General features: G+C 42.9%; 1 protein-coding gene across 1 annotated transcript in view; it reads left to right on the top strand.

Moving 5' to 3' along the window:
- Positions 1 to 18,374, top strand: part of LOC146042469 (C-Jun-amino-terminal kinase-interacting protein 3-like) — a 113,491-nt gene that overhangs the window by 58,773 nt on the left and 36,344 nt on the right. Inside the window, exons 5-10 of the mRNA XM_083162461.1 lie at positions 3,909 to 4,023; positions 4,824 to 4,965; positions 5,732 to 5,822; positions 6,786 to 6,913; positions 16,338 to 16,395; positions 18,113 to 18,265. Of these exons, the coding sequence (XP_083018587.1) occupies positions 3,909 to 4,023; positions 4,824 to 4,965; positions 5,732 to 5,822; positions 6,786 to 6,913; positions 16,338 to 16,395; positions 18,113 to 18,265 (687 nt within the window). The remainder of the gene's footprint in view (positions 1 to 3,908; positions 4,024 to 4,823; positions 4,966 to 5,731; positions 5,823 to 6,785; positions 6,914 to 16,337; positions 16,396 to 18,112; positions 18,266 to 18,374) is intronic.

Here is an 18,374-nt window from a genome sequence, read left to right as displayed (position 1 = left end):
CAAATCAGCAGCTCTTCCAACACACCCGTGAGGTGGCTGCCCAGTGTCGTTTTTTTTAATGGGGTATCGCCATTAGCCCTAATCCCCAGTTATCCGTTCAGTTTGGAACATGACGGGATCTATGGAGGTGTGGGACGCCATAGCACACTCTACAATACTGTTCTTGTAGTACAGGTAGCTGTAGGCATTGGGCCTGCTGTCTCAGGGTTTCTCAACCAGTGGGTATTGTGAGCTCAAACGATAACAGTTCATCAGGAGCAGGTGATATATTTCACCTTCAACATTTCACCCAATGGGCTCGACCCTGTTGCGCCTGAGGAATAAATTCTGCCCTCCTGTTCTAATCAGTCTTATTAGACGTCGCCACCCAAAGCGTGGAGTCTGGTCACGTAAGCTGTGATCGATCTCTAACACCCTTTCTGCTGTTTCATCGATGGCCCATGTTGTAAAGTACTTCATCTTCATTGCCATCAGACAGCCATGGTGTGCATAGCGATCAAAATGACTCACAAAGCCGGCACCGAACATTGTGATCTCCAGTTTTCCATTCTCAATGGTCACTCTCAGATGCTCATCGTCAACTCCTGGAGATCTCACTCGTTTTAATATAGAGCAATGTTCCAGGCTTTGCTGATCTCCTAGATCTTGCTTCACATATCCTGAAATACCTTTAGCAGGTGGCGCTTTTGCAAGACCTAAAGCCTTTCCTTTCTCCATCCTCCGAATGGTAGATTCCTCTGAGATGTAATTAGAAGAATCAATTTCGATATTTTATTAACTTGATGTGAATCTAAAGCAATCACCAAGCAATGGCTGCTAACTCTGTACAGAAAGTAGTAATAGCTCCTATCTGTCCAGTGATCCTGCAGCAAAGACACCAGTCTGTGCAGTGATTGTGACATCATACTCCCATCCTGTCTCTCTGCCAATTCTCTTTTTGTCAATAAAGTTTTAATTTTGTCAAACAAAAAAAAATGTTAGAAATATTCAAGTTGAGAGATATATATATATATATATATATATATATATATATATATATATATATATATTTTTTCAGAAATATCATTGTCCTACCCGCTAAAGTTGTTCTATACGATCTGACCCATTTCAGGAGGGACAAAATGCTCTGTTCCTGGACTTCCTTGCCAGCTGTAGATGTGCAGCTGCAGCACAGTCCAAAATTCAATAGGGGAGCTATATCAACTGTCACTCCAGACACTACAGCCAGGGACTCACTGACAGTTGGTGTGCCACCCCTCTTGGCACTTTGGGCTGTGCTGTAGCTGCAACTGTCGCTGGCTAGGATACAGAGCATTTTGTCCCTCCTGGAATGGGTCATGTTGGGAGGTATGCATAGCAGTTGTTACTATTATACCCCATGATAGTGCCTTAGTTTATTTTCTGAACCATAATATTGACCTAGTTCACATAATGTCACATTGCAGGGTTGCCAGTACACATTATGGCATACAGTCCCCCAATTCACATTATAACATACAGGGGGTGGGATGGATGAAGCATCGCTGTTTTGCATGTGATGCATTCCGCCACTCTCCTGATGCATGTCGGCGTTTAGTTACTCCGTATGCAAAAAAAATAAAATCACAATGGTCGGCTCTTGTGGTAAACTATGTAATTTGCGATGATGGGTCAGGTTAATGCTCGTGTCAGGTGATGCGCGTGCTTCTACGGGTGCTGGGAGGGATCACATTTGATCCCCCTCCACATGGAAATGTGATAGAGCCCATTGGATTCTTTAGGGCAATGCCTTTTGTACATAACACTTGTAACTGTGACAGGGAAGGTGGCCCCTCTCAGCTCTGGGCCCCATAGCAGCTGTACTCCCTGCACCTATGGAAGTTACACCCTGTATATAACACATGTAACTGTGACAGGGAAGGTGGCCCCCTCAGCTCTGGGCCCATAGCAGCTGCAACCCCTGCACCTATGGCAACTACACCCCTGTATATAACACATGTAACTGTGACAGGGAAGGTGGCCCCTCCCAGCTCTGGGCCCCATAGCAACTGCACTCCCTGCACCTATGGTAGTTACACCCTGTATATAACACATGTAACTGTGACAGGGAAGGTGGCCCCTGTCGGCTCTGGGCCCCATAGCAACTGCACTCCCTGCACCTATGGTAGCTACACCCTTGTATGTAACACATGTAACTGTGACAGGGAAGGTGGCCCCTCCCAGCTCTGGGCCCCATAGCAACTGCACTCCCTGCACCTATGGTAGTTACACCCTGTATATAACACATGTAACTGTGACAGGGAAGGTGGCCCATCCCAGCTCTGGGCCCCATAGCAACTGCACTCCCTGCACCTATGGTAGTTACACCCTGTATATAACACATGTAACTGTGACAGGGAAGGTGGCCCCTGTCAGCTCTGGGCCCCATAGCAACTGCACTCCCTGCACCTATGGTAGCTCCACCTTTACCCATAGTGATGAATGTTCTCCTTGTCCTAGCCCATTACTTGTATTTTATTATTCCGCTTTCAGATCTCAAAATAATGTTGGTGTGAAATGAGGGATGGGTTTGAACAGAGAAACTCATTAAAGTAAATGATGGCATTTCAGCAAGTGGTAGTTACAAGACTATATTTAACTGTGATGTTTCAGGAGAAGTTGTTGGTGTAATTGCATTTGTGTATATTGCAGCGTTTAGTGGGTTTAATAATCGTCAGAGCTCATTAACGTGTAGCTGGCTCGTCTGACAGAGAACACATCAGTCTTTTTGTGCAGTAATCTGCCAAACAGCTGAGTGATCACAGGTTTGTGTTTTCTCAGGCTCCCTTCACGAATGGGATAATGAGTTGCTTGAAAACCAATTTAAATTGGGTAATAAATACAGAGAGCAGTGCGCGATGGACTATTTAAGCAGCATTCCAAATAAAATGAGGTTTGCAAAATGCTAATGTATCATTACTTGAAATATGTGAATTAAATGTAAATACGCTTTCCTTAATCCCATCAATTGGTGCAAAATTATTAGTCTTTTTTCAAAAAAAGCTGCTGGTATTCGTGTCATTAGGCTAAAGCCTACAGTAATGCCTGATTCTGAGTGGGACGGAAATGGAAATTCGGCGGATCTCGCCCATACTTGCAAACCGTGCATGTGCCATAGGAAATGATTACAGAGCGTGTTCCTGGGTGGTAATCTCTGCAAATGAGCTGTCACTCTGGCATTTTATAGCATGATGCTGAGTTTGTGGTCATTGGTGCAGAGGGAACTAGTGTTCATTCTAGCACCTGCCAGATTTGAAAACCCATGCAGTTCCTCTTCCCTGCCTGTGGTGTCGCTGTCTTCTGTAGTGCTTCTAGCACAGTGTGGTCTGTATATCAGCACTGATATGCAAACCAGACCTGTGCTAGAAACACCACAGCAGACAGCGACAGCCCAGGCAGTGAGGAGGAACTACATGGGTTTTCAAAGATAGCGGGTGCTAGAATGAACACTAGGAGCTACAGATATTTTGCTCAGATCGCACAGCACACAGCTTTGCACAGCGAGGTGTCAGACGAGGGCTGAGCGATCTGTCAGGGCCAGTGTTCTACGCTGATTAGTCGTCATTATAATCAGCAGTTGGTGCAGCTCCTGATTATAATTATGACTAATCAGCGTAGAACACTGGTCCTGACCGATCGCTCAGCACTGGTCTCTGACACCTCGCTGTGCAGTGCCGTGTGCTGTGCGATCTAAGCAATCTACATTGCTCAGCAGTGTCGCCCCATGTGTAGGCCCCTTTACTGTGGGATATCATTAAATCACTTTAATGTGCAATTAACCCGGGATCCAAAAGATCTGATCGGAACAGGTTTTGTGTTGTTTAGGTGACAAGCCTGTCATGGTTGTGTCCCCGCTGCTTTTAATGCAGACTCTTTTTTTTTTTTTTAAGAGAGAAGAAGCTGACATTGCTTGATTTCCAGGATGCACCATTATCTCTAGAAGCACCGACCTCTCTAGAAAGTGTTCCTGCTGGAGAATGCCTGGAAGCCCTTAGCAATGACAAGGTCTTATACTTTTTTCTCTTTACATTTCAAAACGTGCTTTCAATCTAATAAAGGGAAAACCAACATAAATGCGCATTTGTCCTTTTAGCTTTTATATGGTCCTAGAACATAGGTTCCCAAACGCGGTCCTCAAGGCACCCCAACGGTCCAGGTATTAAGTATATCCATGCTTGGCCACAGGTGACTTAATTAGTAACTCAGTCAGTCTGATTTAACCATCTGTGCTGAGCCATGGATATACCTAAAACCTGGATCGTTGGGGTGTCTTGAGGACCGCATTTGGGAACCTCTGTCCTAGAACATTTTCAAATTTTATAGTAGGGAAACTTTATTACCATTGTAGTATTATTATTATTATTTATTACCAGTTATTTATATAGCACACACATATTCCACAGCACTTTACAGAGTATAGTTGAACATTCACATCAGTCCCTGCCCCAGTAAAGCTTACAATCTATATTCCCTACCACATGTACACGCACACACAGACATTCTAGGGTTAATTTTGTTGAGAGCCAATTAGCCTACCAGTATATTTTTGGATTGTGGGAGGAAACCGGAGTACCCGGAGGAAACCCACGCAAGTACGGTGGGAATATACAAACTCCGCACAGTTGGAGCCATGGTGGGAATCGAACCCATGACGTCCGTGCTGTGAGGCAGTAATGCTAACCATTACACGGTCCGTGCTGCGTAATTTTCTATGAAAATATTGTCAGGAGTGCTCCAATTGTGTCTGGTGTGGTGTCTTATGGCCGGCATGATCTTTATAGTGGTATTTCTTGTATTTCTTTTAGGTTTTGCCTAAAGAGAGTAAGCTGGGCATTATAAAGGCCAAACCTCAGGCTTGCACGAATGGACTTCCAAGCGAGCTCCCGGAAAGTCCGCGCTTTCCACTTGGAGATGAATTGCAATCAAAAGATGTTGCAAAAGACCCAGGTACAAAAAGCAAAACGTTAGACTAGAATTGATTGGGGCATTATGATTTGCTGCAAGTAAGATTGTACATTCCAGCATGCTGTATGGGTTATATGCAGTGCACACAAATCCTGTACATACGATTTAAGGTTCCATGTAAAGGTATTCACAGCGGTGCAGCCTTGGCATTGATGGCATCTATTCTAATTGAATCAACCCCATAATGACTAATGAAAGGTTTCACATCTGCCCCCCCCCTCAAATATAAAACCGTGCTCTGACTGCTTCAACAAATATATCCCTTGTAAACTCTATTCTGGCTACAGGCGAGTATACTATGACAGCAGCGCCTCGCCCGGGCTTGAGACATCGCTAATTTAACCCTGGAGGAATGGTGAAATGTGACCTGATTAGGGGCTAGATTCTCTAAGCTTCAAAAGTGATAACATGGAAAGTGATAAACAGCCAGCCAATCAGCTCCCACCTGCCAAGCCACAGACTGTGTTTGAAAAATGTCAGACAGGAGCTGATTGGCTGGCTATTTATCACTCTCCATTTTATCACTTTTGAAGCTTAGACTGTCTAAGAACTTGCTGGTGACCAACGGATCCACACCCAATTTACTGTGTCTTTGGGATTTCTACTTGGATAAGTGTTTGAGTGTAATGTTCAAACTTTGGTCAGGTTAAGATTTAAATGTATGCTATTTGATTATGTTCCCTGGGTATGAATATTGTAGCTTGCATCGACATTTCCTTCCATTCTTTCTTTTTTATCTTTTTTGCAGAACCACTTCAGCCAGAAATACAGTCTGTTGTAGATGATATCATCAACTCCACTCCAGAACTGAAACTGAATCCTGAACCATTTGAAGCAAGGTTAGATAATCCACAAATGATCCAATTTCTTAAATGGTTTATATTGTTGAGAGAAAGTTTGTTACCTTGGTTAATATCCGTGACAAATTAGTAACGTTAATCAGTGTTTGCTGTATTGTACATTTATTGTATGTTTTACTAAATACTCTTGTATTCAGTAAAAAATGTTTAAAGTGTCATCTGTGACCCTGCATTTAAATAGATCCCAGTCTACAGCAATGTAAGTTTTAGACGACTGCCATGGACTACTGTTCATCTAGAGGTGGTGTAAGCCATCTTTGCACCCTAGGCAAAATGTTAGCTTATTGCCCCTAACCACTGCCAATACCCACTTCCCAACTCCCCAGGGAGGTGGCGGTTTAGAAGTTCGACATCAGGGCAGTACAAACCGGTCCTCGAGATCTTCCAGTGGTCCATTCTTCCAAATCACCTAGCTGGTGCACAGCTGTAGTCATTACTAACGGTCACATTGTCAAACCTGCTGCATTCATTCCTACCATAGATCCACAGGTGTCCTGGGAAACGTTAACTGTTGGTAGATCTAGAGGACAGGTTTGGCCACCCCTGTTCTACAGTCTTCACCTGCATTAAGTATAACTGTGAGGTCCATGGAAGCCCCCAAATCCTAGCATCTGCCTGATGGTTGAGCCAGCCATCTACCACTGTATAAAATGTACATGCAGTTCGGTGGATTGGCTAGGTATTTTAAGGGAGTTATACGGATCAGTAAAAAAAGTGGAGAAGTGAGCCAGCGGAGATCTTGCCCATGGTAACCATTCAGCTTTGAAGTAACATATATCAAGTACATTCAATAAAATTCTATGAAGCAGATGCTGCAGTGTTATTCCATTTATAAGTTAGCACTAGGACTATTTTGTTGTATTATTCCATGTATAACGGTTTCCTGCTACTCTTTATCTAGCTAGTTATACTCTCCCCTGTGTTTTTGTTCTATCATTTAAGTACCCCAAAAGAAATTTCGGGACCGGGAGAAGAAGAGATTGAGCGTAACAACAACTCCCTTTTTGCTGAGGTGTGCGGAACAAGTCCAGAATTCATTGCATATGTTGACGAGGGTGCCGACTTGCAAGGTAAATTCTTCTTCATATTCTTATTATTACACGCTTAAACAAAGTATTTCCTAGACACGCAGATTAGGATTAGGGATCTTATTCTGGTCCACACGCAACGCTGCAAAATTCGCAGTGTTGCATGTGGATGTAACGTCCTCAGAGGAAAAGAAACCTTTATATAAATAGAGGAAAAGAAACCTTTATATAAATAGAGGAAAAGAAACCTTTATATGAAAAGAGGAAAAGAAACCTTTATATAAATAGAGGAAAAGAAACCTTTATATGAAAAGAGGAAAAGAAACCTTTATATAAATAGAGGAAAAGAAACCTTTATATGAAAAGAGGAAAATAAACCTTTATATAAATAGAGGAAAATAGGCCCTATTTTCATATAAAGGTTTATCTCAGAGGTCAGTATTTACTGAGGGGAGGAGTGTTATCTGGATGTTGGTTGAAATATTGCACACCTGTTAAAGAAACTATTGATGTGACCATAGGGCCTGGATACAAGGTCAGTGCAGTGACATCATTGGAGGCTATATGTTGATTTGTCCCCAACAAAACAGAAGCTGCAATAGGATTTTGTTATATTTTTGCGGATAGCGCCAGATGGGATTCTCCATGTTATTGTAAAGGAGTTGGATAGGGTTTGGCAAACCCGGGAGAATAACATTAGGCAACATTCTGGGAGGCACAAAACCTCTTCTATTTATTGTTTTACCGCATCACGGCGCCATGTGTATGGGAATGCCCATGAAACACTGGGCGCAGCCTGTCGCCCCCATCCGCACTGCTAGTTGCGAACGGGACGGCAAACTAGCAATTCGCCACGCCCGCTCACACCCAGCGTCTGCACATGTGCATAAATGCTTATGCGTAGACACCAAACATTGCTCCCTCCGTGCGAGGGGAGCACGGAAACCAGAATAAGGCCCTGGTAGTAGTGGGCCGTAGCCAAAATAATTTCCAAATATAAACTTCCAAAATTAAACATAAATGTAAACTGTTTGATAAATAAACAATTTGTAGATCCAGCTGTGATCAGGACATTATATATATTACATACACACTTCCTTTCAAAAGTTTAAAATAGAAATAGTTCAAAACCTAAATTGCACAATGATTGCCGCTTCCTTTTAAAGAATGAACTGGCGCCAAGCAAGAAATGAATGTAATGAGGTGACCGGAGGGTGCCCATGGTTTCAGTTTTGTAGTTAGAATAACTACTAATATTTCAAGTACTTATGATTTGTATAAATCAGCTTTTCAATATATCCTTCCTCAGACTGCAAATGTTATCTGGCCCAAGGTCTGTGACTGCAATGTGTTACTGATTGGTGGCCAGAACAGGCTAACATTGTGCAGTCCTGCAACCTTATTTTATACATAGAAAGATCAAAACTGCTCACAAAATCAAAAATAACTAAAAAGCGTATCTGCCATTCCAGACCAGTTGGATATCGCCTCAGTCTTCCTACAAAGTTCCAGAGCATCATGCCGGCCCAAACTGAACTCCGTTTGGATGCTCAGAAGGGGAAAGAGCAAACTTGTGTTCTTCCACACAAATACTTTATTAAAAAAACATATATAAACACTTTAAAAAGTGAATCACACAAATTGAAAGGCAGGGATGCTGACTTAAGGCGATACAGTAACACAAACTGAGGGGTGCACACTAAGGGGGGTGTGCAATCTCCCGCCGCTATTCCCGATGGGGGAAATAGCGATGGGGCCCTATTCAATGCTGTCTTTAGCGACAGCATTGAAGAGGGATCACGGCAGAACGAGAAGGTGTCGGGCAATCCACAGTCATTTTCGCGGCCGCGCCCCCTTTTAGCTGATCGGCATTGAATCCCACCTGCCGATTTTGCTGGCAGCAAATCGCAACCAGGGCAGTATCACGGCTGTCGATGGCGATCCTGGATTGCATAGCCCCCTAAAGGTGAAATGTAATAGGATGAGAGATTCAGAAAGTGAGAGATTTGGTAAGAAATCTCCAGTTTTTTAAAGCGGCAATCATTTACACTGCAAAACCAGTTTGATTTTGAAGTGTAAATGATTGCCGTTTAAAATAAATAAAATGGAGATTTCTTACCAAATTTCCCATTTTCTGAATCTCTCATCATATTACATTTCACCCTAAATCTTTCATCCCTGAAAGTACAATATGGTTGGGATTTTTTTAGTCGAACCAGGAGCTTGAGTTAACAATAATGATGATTGCACATGTGTACAAGTTAGTGGTTTCCTTTGTAATATTTGTGAAACAGATGGGTATTGACTTATTGCGCAAATGACGCAGCTAGGAGGGGTACGCCTAAAGTGTTCCTCTACACTCAAATCAAACAATATAAAAATTGAGGATCCTTCACCAGTGCACCAAATAGATAAAAATGACTTCCTTTATAGCTTCTAGGGATATCACAAAAGTGGGTGGTGATCGCAAATTCTGGACAGAACATCAGTTTCCACTATGCAGATTTCTCATATTAGTTTCACCATAAAATTAGAAAAAAAAACATCCATAGCAAAATACTGTATTTAATAGACAATCCACATCACACAAGAAATACTTCATAATAAATGATAGAAAAATGATAATAAAATATCACAAAGGTTGTGCAATAGACACCGTGTCCCCAGCTTGTATGAGACTGCGGAAACGTAACTACAGGATGGGTGAACAGTCTATACAAGAACAGTCCAAAACAGGTTTAGATTATATGCATCACACAGCTGTCACCAATCCGCCAGAGATTCCCGCCGACACGTTTCAACCCGCTATGGGGTCTTTTTCAAGGCTCTTCGTCCATGCACAATGTTCCTCCTGTCTCCCTTTTAAAGGCATTTCCTGTCGCTCACACACCTTCTGTTTCTGTAAGCTGCCCCTGTCCATCACCATGGCGATGGACGTCAACTTCTGGTTGTGGCATCCTGGCGTCACCGCTCCCATTGAGCTGCATTTACTTCCTTAATTGCAGTCATGTGATCGGCCTCTTAGTCACATGATGAATAATCGCGTCTTGTCTGTTACATTAATAATGTCTTACTTTAATAGAATAATATTAGAATGACCATTCGTGGTCACGTGATACATACCCGCCCCATTTAAAATAGATTTAGAGGTACTTGTGAGTTATCCGGGCGCCCGATGTGGTCATCGCATGCCATTATAATAAGCATACGATACGACGCGATGCGACGCGATTTTCCATCGCGTCGTATCTCGTCGCATCGTATGCTTATTGTATGGTATACAATGGGATGCGATGCGACGCGACGCGATGTTTACACTTCCCGCCCATTTTTAAACCCGCCCTCTGGCACATCTGGCAGAAAATCATTGTGAGGTAGTTTCCAGAGGAGAGAGCAAGTGTTTGAGTGAGAGAAATTGATTTTCAGCATTGTTGCATATTACTGAGGTGAATTATTGGACATTTACCCCAATATTGCCCCATTTGGCCCTTTACACCTGCCCCATTTCACCCCTTACACTATTATTGCCAAAATGGCTGTGGTTGATGGCATCTTCAGCCTCCCAAAAACAGAGGAAGAGACAGTCACATTCCTGCAGGAGAAAGGGCTGCTCCCATTGACTGCCACATGCCCAAATGGCCACCCTATGCGCCTGTCCCTGAAAGAGCGCAAATGGCGCTGCTATATTAAAAGCTGCAGCAAAAAGCAGAGTCTGCGGGCCTCCCTATTCTATCCTGGGTGCAGGCTCCCCTTCATGACGATCCTGCGCTTTATCTGGTGCTGGTGTGATGAACTGACATCAATTGAATTCTGTGCCAAAAATTTGAAACTGTGCAATAAAAGCACCATTTTCTACAATGCCCTGATGCGGGAGGCCTGCCAATGTGATTTAATGGCACAGCCACAGCAGCAGATTGGAGGCCCAGGGAAAATGGTGGAGGTTGATGAAACCCTCTTTGTGAAACGCAAGGCCAATGTTGGCAGAGTACTCCCACAGCAGTGGGTGTTCGGAGGAGTGTGCCGGGAGACAGGGGACTGTTTTATGGTTGCAGTTCCGAAAAGAGATGCACCCACTCTCATTGGTGCAATTGTGCAGCACGTGGCACCTGGCAGCACCATTGTAAGTGATTGCTGGCGTGCCTACCAAACCAGTGAACTGGAGCGGGCTGGTTACAGCCACTTGCGGGTAAATCACCGCTTCAACTTCGTCGACCCAGAGACTGGTGCACACACACAGAACATTGAGCGACTTTGGGGGTGTGCAAAATGGCGCAACAAACGCCAGCGGGGAACAGCACGCCATCATCTAGATTCCTATATGCAGGAGTTCGTGTGGCGAAAATGCCTGGCGAGAGACAATGCATTTGAGCGTATTCTGCATGCACTCACGTTAGTTGATAAATCATGATGTTGATTGAGATTATTGTGTGCTTTATGATTATTTGTTATTCTAATTTATTTAATTCTTATGTTAATTACACAGTTATTACCTTTAATTCAGTTGTCCTTAATGTGTCAGATATGCATGATATGGATGAATGATATTGGATGCTCACAGCCACTCCACTATCAACGTGAACCCGAAGCGTGGCGAGCGCAGCGAGCCCGCGAGGGGCGGCGGTACGCGTCCTACGACCTTTTCATGCCCTACTATCCACTAGGGCGTGGAGTGAGAATATAATAGTGTGGCGAGCGCAGCGAGCCACCGAGCCCGAAGCGTGGCGAGCGCAGCGAGCCCCGCGAGGGGACACGGATACCTTCACAGGTAAGCGCGTCCCTTCGTGGGCTTCACAGGTGTCCACGTCGCCATGGACACCTGTGAAGCCCGCGAAGGGACGCGCTTACCTGTGAAGGTATCCGTGTCCCCTCGCGGGGCTCGCTGCGCTCGCCACGCTTCGGGCTCGGTGGCTCGCTGCGCTCGCCACACTATTATATTCTCACTCCACGCCCTAGTGGATAGTAGGGCATGAAAAGGTCGTAGGACGCGTACCGCCGCCCCTCGCGGGCTCGCTGCGCTCGCCACGCTTCGGGTTCACGTTGATAGTGGAGTGGTGTTAACAATGGGGATGGGACTGACATTGTGTCACTTTTTGGGACACTTTCTTAGGGGTTTTACACTGCAAAAATCGGGTGGTATCGCATCGTATCGCTTTGCATGCCATGTGGTTAACATGCGATGCGACGTGATCACTTTACATAGTACCCGATGTAAAATCGGGTTCGGGTGGTCATCTCGTCGCGTCGCATCGCATGCCATTTGGTTAACATACGATGCCATGCGATGCGACGCGATGCGCATACGACCAAAAATCGGGCGCCCGGATAACTCACAAGTACCGATTTAGAATTCCACCAGAGTGAACTGCGGCCCTCCAGATGTTGTGAAACTACAAATCCCAGCATGCCTTGCCACAGTTTTAACACTCCCTTATAACAAAACTGTGGCAAGGCATGCTGGGATTTGTAGTTTCACAACATCTGGAGGGCCGCAGTTTGAGGACCCATGCGTGACCAGACCATCAGTCAGGCCATCGCAAGACCATCAGTCAGGCTTTACATTTTTGTCCCAATCATAGTCTTTCAATAGCTCCTTCTTGTGGTCATTATATGTATTGCACTTTCCCATAACTGCCAATGGATACTGATGAATGATCTATAAGGACATATGAATGTACATTGTAGAAACAACAAATATAGGGATTTAGCAAAGAATAAAATAATTACACTATAAAACCCATATATATATATATATATATATATATATATATATATATATATATATATATATATATATATATATATATTGCTTTTCTGTCTTCGCTAACTGAGAGTCTAGATCTCGCCTGCGTCGATCCCCCTCTACCAGCTTAATGCCCCCAAATCTCTTTATATGAGAAATAGAACAACCATATTTCAGTTTAAAATGTTGTGAGAGCGAATGGGTCTCCCCACCATTACCCTTATTTCTTAAATGCTCGCCTATGCAAGTTTTTTAGTGGACGTTATGTTCGGCCAATGTACCCAAGAGTACATGAACATTCGATAAAATATACAATGTTCCTCAAATTACATATGATCTTTTTTGATTTCCCCATTAATTGAAAATTCTTCTACTTTTTTACAAGTCCCAGGAATGTTTTTGCATGCCCATATCTGTGGAACTCTATAGTTATTACTCTTCTTACTTGTGTTGCAGGATATATACTCCTTGTAAGGTTATTTCCTAAATTGGGCGCCTTTCTATAAATGAATGAAGGCCTCTCTGGTATTTTAGTTCAAATAACTGGATTTTTTTTTTAAATCCGCCAATGCCTTCGGAGAGATTTTTCACCTTTTTACTAGTGAACACTATAATCTGTTCTGAAGGCCCATTTGGTTTTATTAGATTTTGTAGAATCTGTATTTTCTCTGGAAATTTTCTCCCCCAGAATGGTCTATTTTTTTTTACCTGATCAACAGCTTTTTCTATAGTATTTGAGGTATAGCCACTATCTAAAAATGTCTTTATCATCTGGGCGGATTGCTGTTCAAAGACTTGTTGATCCGTGGAATTCCGTTTGGTCCTCTTTAGTTGACCCACTGGTAAAGAGTGCAACCAGTTAGAGTGATGACAACTACTAAGATATATGTATGCGAATCCGTGGATTTTGAAAAGGTTTTAGTTTTTAATAAACCAGGTTAGTTGGTTTAAAAAGTGAATCACACAAATTGAAAGGCAGGGATGCTGACTTAAGGCGATACAGTAACACAAACTGAGGGGTGCACACTAAGGGGGGTGTGCAATCTCCCGCCGCTATTCCCAATGGGGGAAATAGCGATGGGGCCCTATTCAATGCTGTCTTTAGCGACAGCATTGAAGAGGGATCACGGCAGAACGAGAAGCTGTCGGGCCCATTCTGCTGATAACGGCCGTGGATTGTCGCAAATCCGGCCGCAGATCGACAATCCACGGCCGTTTTCGCGGCCACGACCCCTTTTAGCCGGTTGAAAGGTGGGACATTGAATCCCGAAACAAAGGGACATTCAATCCCACCTGCCGATTTGCTGTCGGGCAAACCGCAACCGGGCCAGGATCACGATCCTGGATTGCATAGCCCCCTAAGGGTGAAATGTAATAGGATGAGTGATTCAGAAAGTGGGAAATTTGGTAAGAAATCTCCAGTTTTTTTAAGCGGCAATCATTTACATTGCAAAACCAGTTTGATTTTGAAGTGTAAATGATTGCCGTTTAAAAAATAAATAAAATGGAGATTTCTTACCAAATTTCCCACTTTCTGAATCTCTTATCATATTACATTTCACCCTAAATCTTTCATCCCTGAAAGTACAATATGGTTGGGATTTTTTTAGTGGAACCAGGAGCTTGAGTTAACAATAATGATGATTGCACATGTGTACAAGTTAGTGGTTTCCTTTGTAATATTTGTGAAACAGATGGGTATTGACTTATTGCCCAAGAGTACATGAACATTCGATAAAATATACAATGTTCCTCAAATTACATATGATCTTTTTTGATTTCCCCATTAATTGAAAATTCTTCTACTTTTTTACCAGTCCCAGGAATGTTTTTGCATGCCCACATCTGTGGAACTCTATAGTTATTACTCGTCTTACTTGTGTTGCAGGATATATACTCCTTGTAAGGTTATTTCCTAAATTGGGCACCTTTCTATAAATGAATGAAGGCCTCTCTGGTATTTAAGTTCAAATAACTGGAACTTTCTTTAAAATCCGCCAATGCCTTCGGAGAGATTTGTCACCTTTTACATAGTGTACACTATAATCTGTTCTGAAGGCCCATTTGGTTTTATCAGATTTGATAGAATCTGTATTTTCTCTGGAAATTTTCTCCCCCAGAATGGTCTCTTTTTTTTTACCTGATCAACAGCTTTTTCTATAGTATTTGAGGTATAGCCACTATCTAAAAATGTCTATCATCTGGGTGGATTGCTGTTCAAAGACTTGTCGATCCGTGCAATTCCGTTTGGTCCTCAACCAGTAAGTGACAACAACTACTAAGATGTATGTATGCGAATCTGTGGGTTTTGAAAAGGTTTTGGTTTTTAATAAACCCTCATCTTCAAAAATGGTCAAATCTAAAAAGTCCACACTTTCGCTGATCGTAAAAGAGAACTTTATATTTTAATCATTAGTTTTGAGGTAGCAACAGAATCTAAATGTGAACGATTCCCTTCCCATAAAAACAAAATGTCATCTATATAGTGATTCTACATCAGGGGTTTTTACCACATTTTTTGTTGAGTGCACCCCACCCATTGTATGATAAATGACAGTTAGGAGCTGATTGGCTGGTCCTTTATCATCCTCCACTTTATCTATTCTTAAGGCTTAATCCATTTGGTCCACTGAGAGTTCTGTGCTGTAGAGGTGCTTCATTGTTAAACAGTGAAAGGAGATCATATATAATTGATATTGCACTGGGGGATGTGTATTAGAGACATAAAGTACCACCAATCAGCTCCCAACTGCCATGTTACAGTGACAGGAGTTGTTTAGTTGGTACTTAATCCCTCTTCATTTTTATCTCTTCCCAAATTTCAATACATACAGATGTGTCCACGTACATCTTGGTTTTACTGCACAATATGGCACACCTTGGACTCTGCAAAAGTCACACTTTGTGATTTTTCTAAAAATTTGCTTCTCTAATCTATTACTTTATACAAGTTCTACTGCGTCAGAAATTTTTTAGACTCTATCTACTTGCTACATTTGGAAAAATAGCTAAGCCGTGTTTTACATGTTGTGACAAATTGAGAAAAAAGCCAAGATGTATGTGGACACATCTGTATGCCCCTTTGGGCAGATGGACTAAGCCTTGGACCTTGATACCGTGAAGAGAGATAAACTACCAAACAATCAGCTCCTTACTGTCCTTTTTCAAACACATGGGTAGATGTATGAAGCAGTGATAAGGGAGGATAAATGAGCCAGTGGAGATGGTTCCCATGCCAACCATGGGCCTCTTCTTCACTAGTTCACTTCTCCTCCCTTATCACTTCTACATACATCTTCCTCACTGTTTGTAAATTGAAAGGAGCTGATTGGCTGGTACTTTATCACATCACCCCTTTTTGTTTGATAACTTTTATTATACCTGTTTGCTCTATTTTTCATGTACGATTCTGCTGAAATTATGTAGCTTCAAATAAAAGATACTCATAATCTCTATCATTGGGTTTTAACACATTACAAGGTAGAAAAATCTATATTTAATCAGGTAAAAAAGGGTCCCATCGTACTAGTGTATGGGCACTTTTAGTTTTTGCAAAGCAGACAAGAAATGAAAACGTGTGTGATTGGATGCTGCAGTATGAGCCACTCCCCCCTGCGCCATAGTTTGCATAACTTTCCTCATTGGGGTTTATTATTCTGCCTTAACACCGTTTTTTTTTTTGTTTTTCATGTTTTTCTTTTTTAAAAGTTGTTTCTTCTTTCTTAGGCGTTGGGAATTCTGTGGATGCTCTGATTGAGGAGAATGCACAGCTCAGAGACGCACAGTAAGTTGTACAAGTCGTTTTTTTTGTAAAAGAAAATACATGACGGGAATCCGGCAGAATAGAGGGGAACTTCCTGTTTCTTATTTTTTGTAAAGAACGGATGGCATAGGAAACAATTATGAACACATCCATTGAGTATAAGGAGGCATGCATTTTGCGGGAACCATGTGATTTATCATTCTACAGTATATTAATGTATCAACATTTATTACAGCATATTAGTCCTCAGTATGCAAAAGACAGCAATGGAAGTGACCTGCCCCATGCATTATTATTATTATTACCACAGCAGACCGCGAAACCCCAGACAGGGAAGAGGAACTGCATGGGTTTTCAAAGATAGCGGGTGCTAGAATGAACACTATGAATGCGCAATTCCTGGACCATTGATAGGATTTCACTGTGTGCGCAAATCTGAAGCTTCCACTAAGCTGCGAATAAGACAGGGTGGAAGTGGTCATTGCTGACATCACAGACTCTTCCAGAAAACACCTGAGCACACCTGCATTTTTTATGACACTTCCAGAGAATGGCAGGTTTCCACCCCAAATGCCGGCTTCCTGTCAGATATGACATCCATATGCAGGTGCAGTCCGTCGATAATCGTGTGATTCATGAATTCGCTGATTAGTGATTCACGCTGAATTGGGTCCTTCTAGCCTCTTATCATTTATCTAAAGTAGCAGTTCTCAAACTGTGGGTCCTGACCCCAAAGTGGGTCCCAACCTGCTCAGCATGGGGTCGCGACTCCATGTTGCTGACCATCAGGCTGATGACTTTTCTAATCTCAGTCAGTGATTCAAGGAGTCTGAACAATCTGTTGAGTTGTTTTTTATTTTAGACTCCTCCCATCATTTTGTGACTCCACAATGCTGCCATGTAGGTGCTGTCTGCGGACTACACATGTGATGACCTTATGCAGTAACTTGCTGGGGTCCTGTCATTATTTTTATTGTCTAATGGGGTCCCAGAGCAAAATAGTTTGAGGATCCCTGGTCTAAAGCATTGATTCCCACCTGGTGCTGTGGCACCCTGGAACACCGCTGGGAAACTTGCAGGAGTGCCATGAGTTTCTGATCCAGAACCAAATTGTATTAGTTACGGTCCATGTGAGAAGCAAAACCAGTGCCAGGGTGTGACCAGCGACATGTGCATGTTTACACCCTGGATCAATGTTTCCCTAAATATGTAAAAGTCCAAAATTTGTATGGAAAATAGAAATACAATTTCATAACTTTGTTTTTGGCCAACTGGTGGCTGGTGATCGTCATGCTGTTGTGGTGAGGCCTGGAACTGTACCTCCATCAGCCCCATTGTTTACCTGCCCCTGGCTCTTGTACATGTTCTAGTTCTTCCTGCCAGAATGCGGTCCTACAAGTCCGTTATCATGTGTCCTGCCGCTGCTGCCGCCGGGGATTTATTTTCCTTCTCCCCAACACTGCCTGCAGCTTGTGCACATATGCAATCCTATGACCCTCCCACCATCATGGAGTTATGGGCAGAGCAGTAGGAAGTGCCGTCCGCCCCCTGAAGTCTTCAGGTAGGAGCCGCCACTGATTCCAACACTATTGGTTTTCTGGTGAGCACGTTCTTACCTCCACAATAGAGTGTCATGATAAGGGCCATTAGGAAAGGTTTCATACTGTATCAGTGATGACATTACACTTGAGAATAGTTATGCGATTACTATGAAAGTTCTAAGTATATTTCTCTGCAGGAGTGAAGTTGATATGGCGAGAAAGAGTCTCATTGCAAGAGTGGAGGAGCTGTCGGCAGAGAGAGAGGCTCTGAAACGTGAGATGGATAATGTGTCTCAGAGTCTGAGTCGGTGTGAGTTGAAGCTTAAAGAGACGGAGCAGGATCTGCAGATGTGAGTGTGTGACTAGTTATTAATATGTAACACCTCAGGCTCTCTTCTCTCTGACACTTCCAGACCATTGTATATATGAAGGCTGTGAACGTTGCAGTTGTGGTAGCCT

Source organism: Crinia signifera, chromosome 19, assembly GCF_055691185.1.
Source record: "Crinia signifera chromosome 19, ASM5569118v1, whole genome shotgun sequence".
Taxonomy (NCBI): Eukaryota; Metazoa; Chordata; class Amphibia; order Anura; family Myobatrachidae; genus Crinia; species Crinia signifera.
The sequence above is the reverse complement of the archived record's forward strand: the minus strand, read 5'-3'. Positions and strand labels throughout refer to the sequence as shown.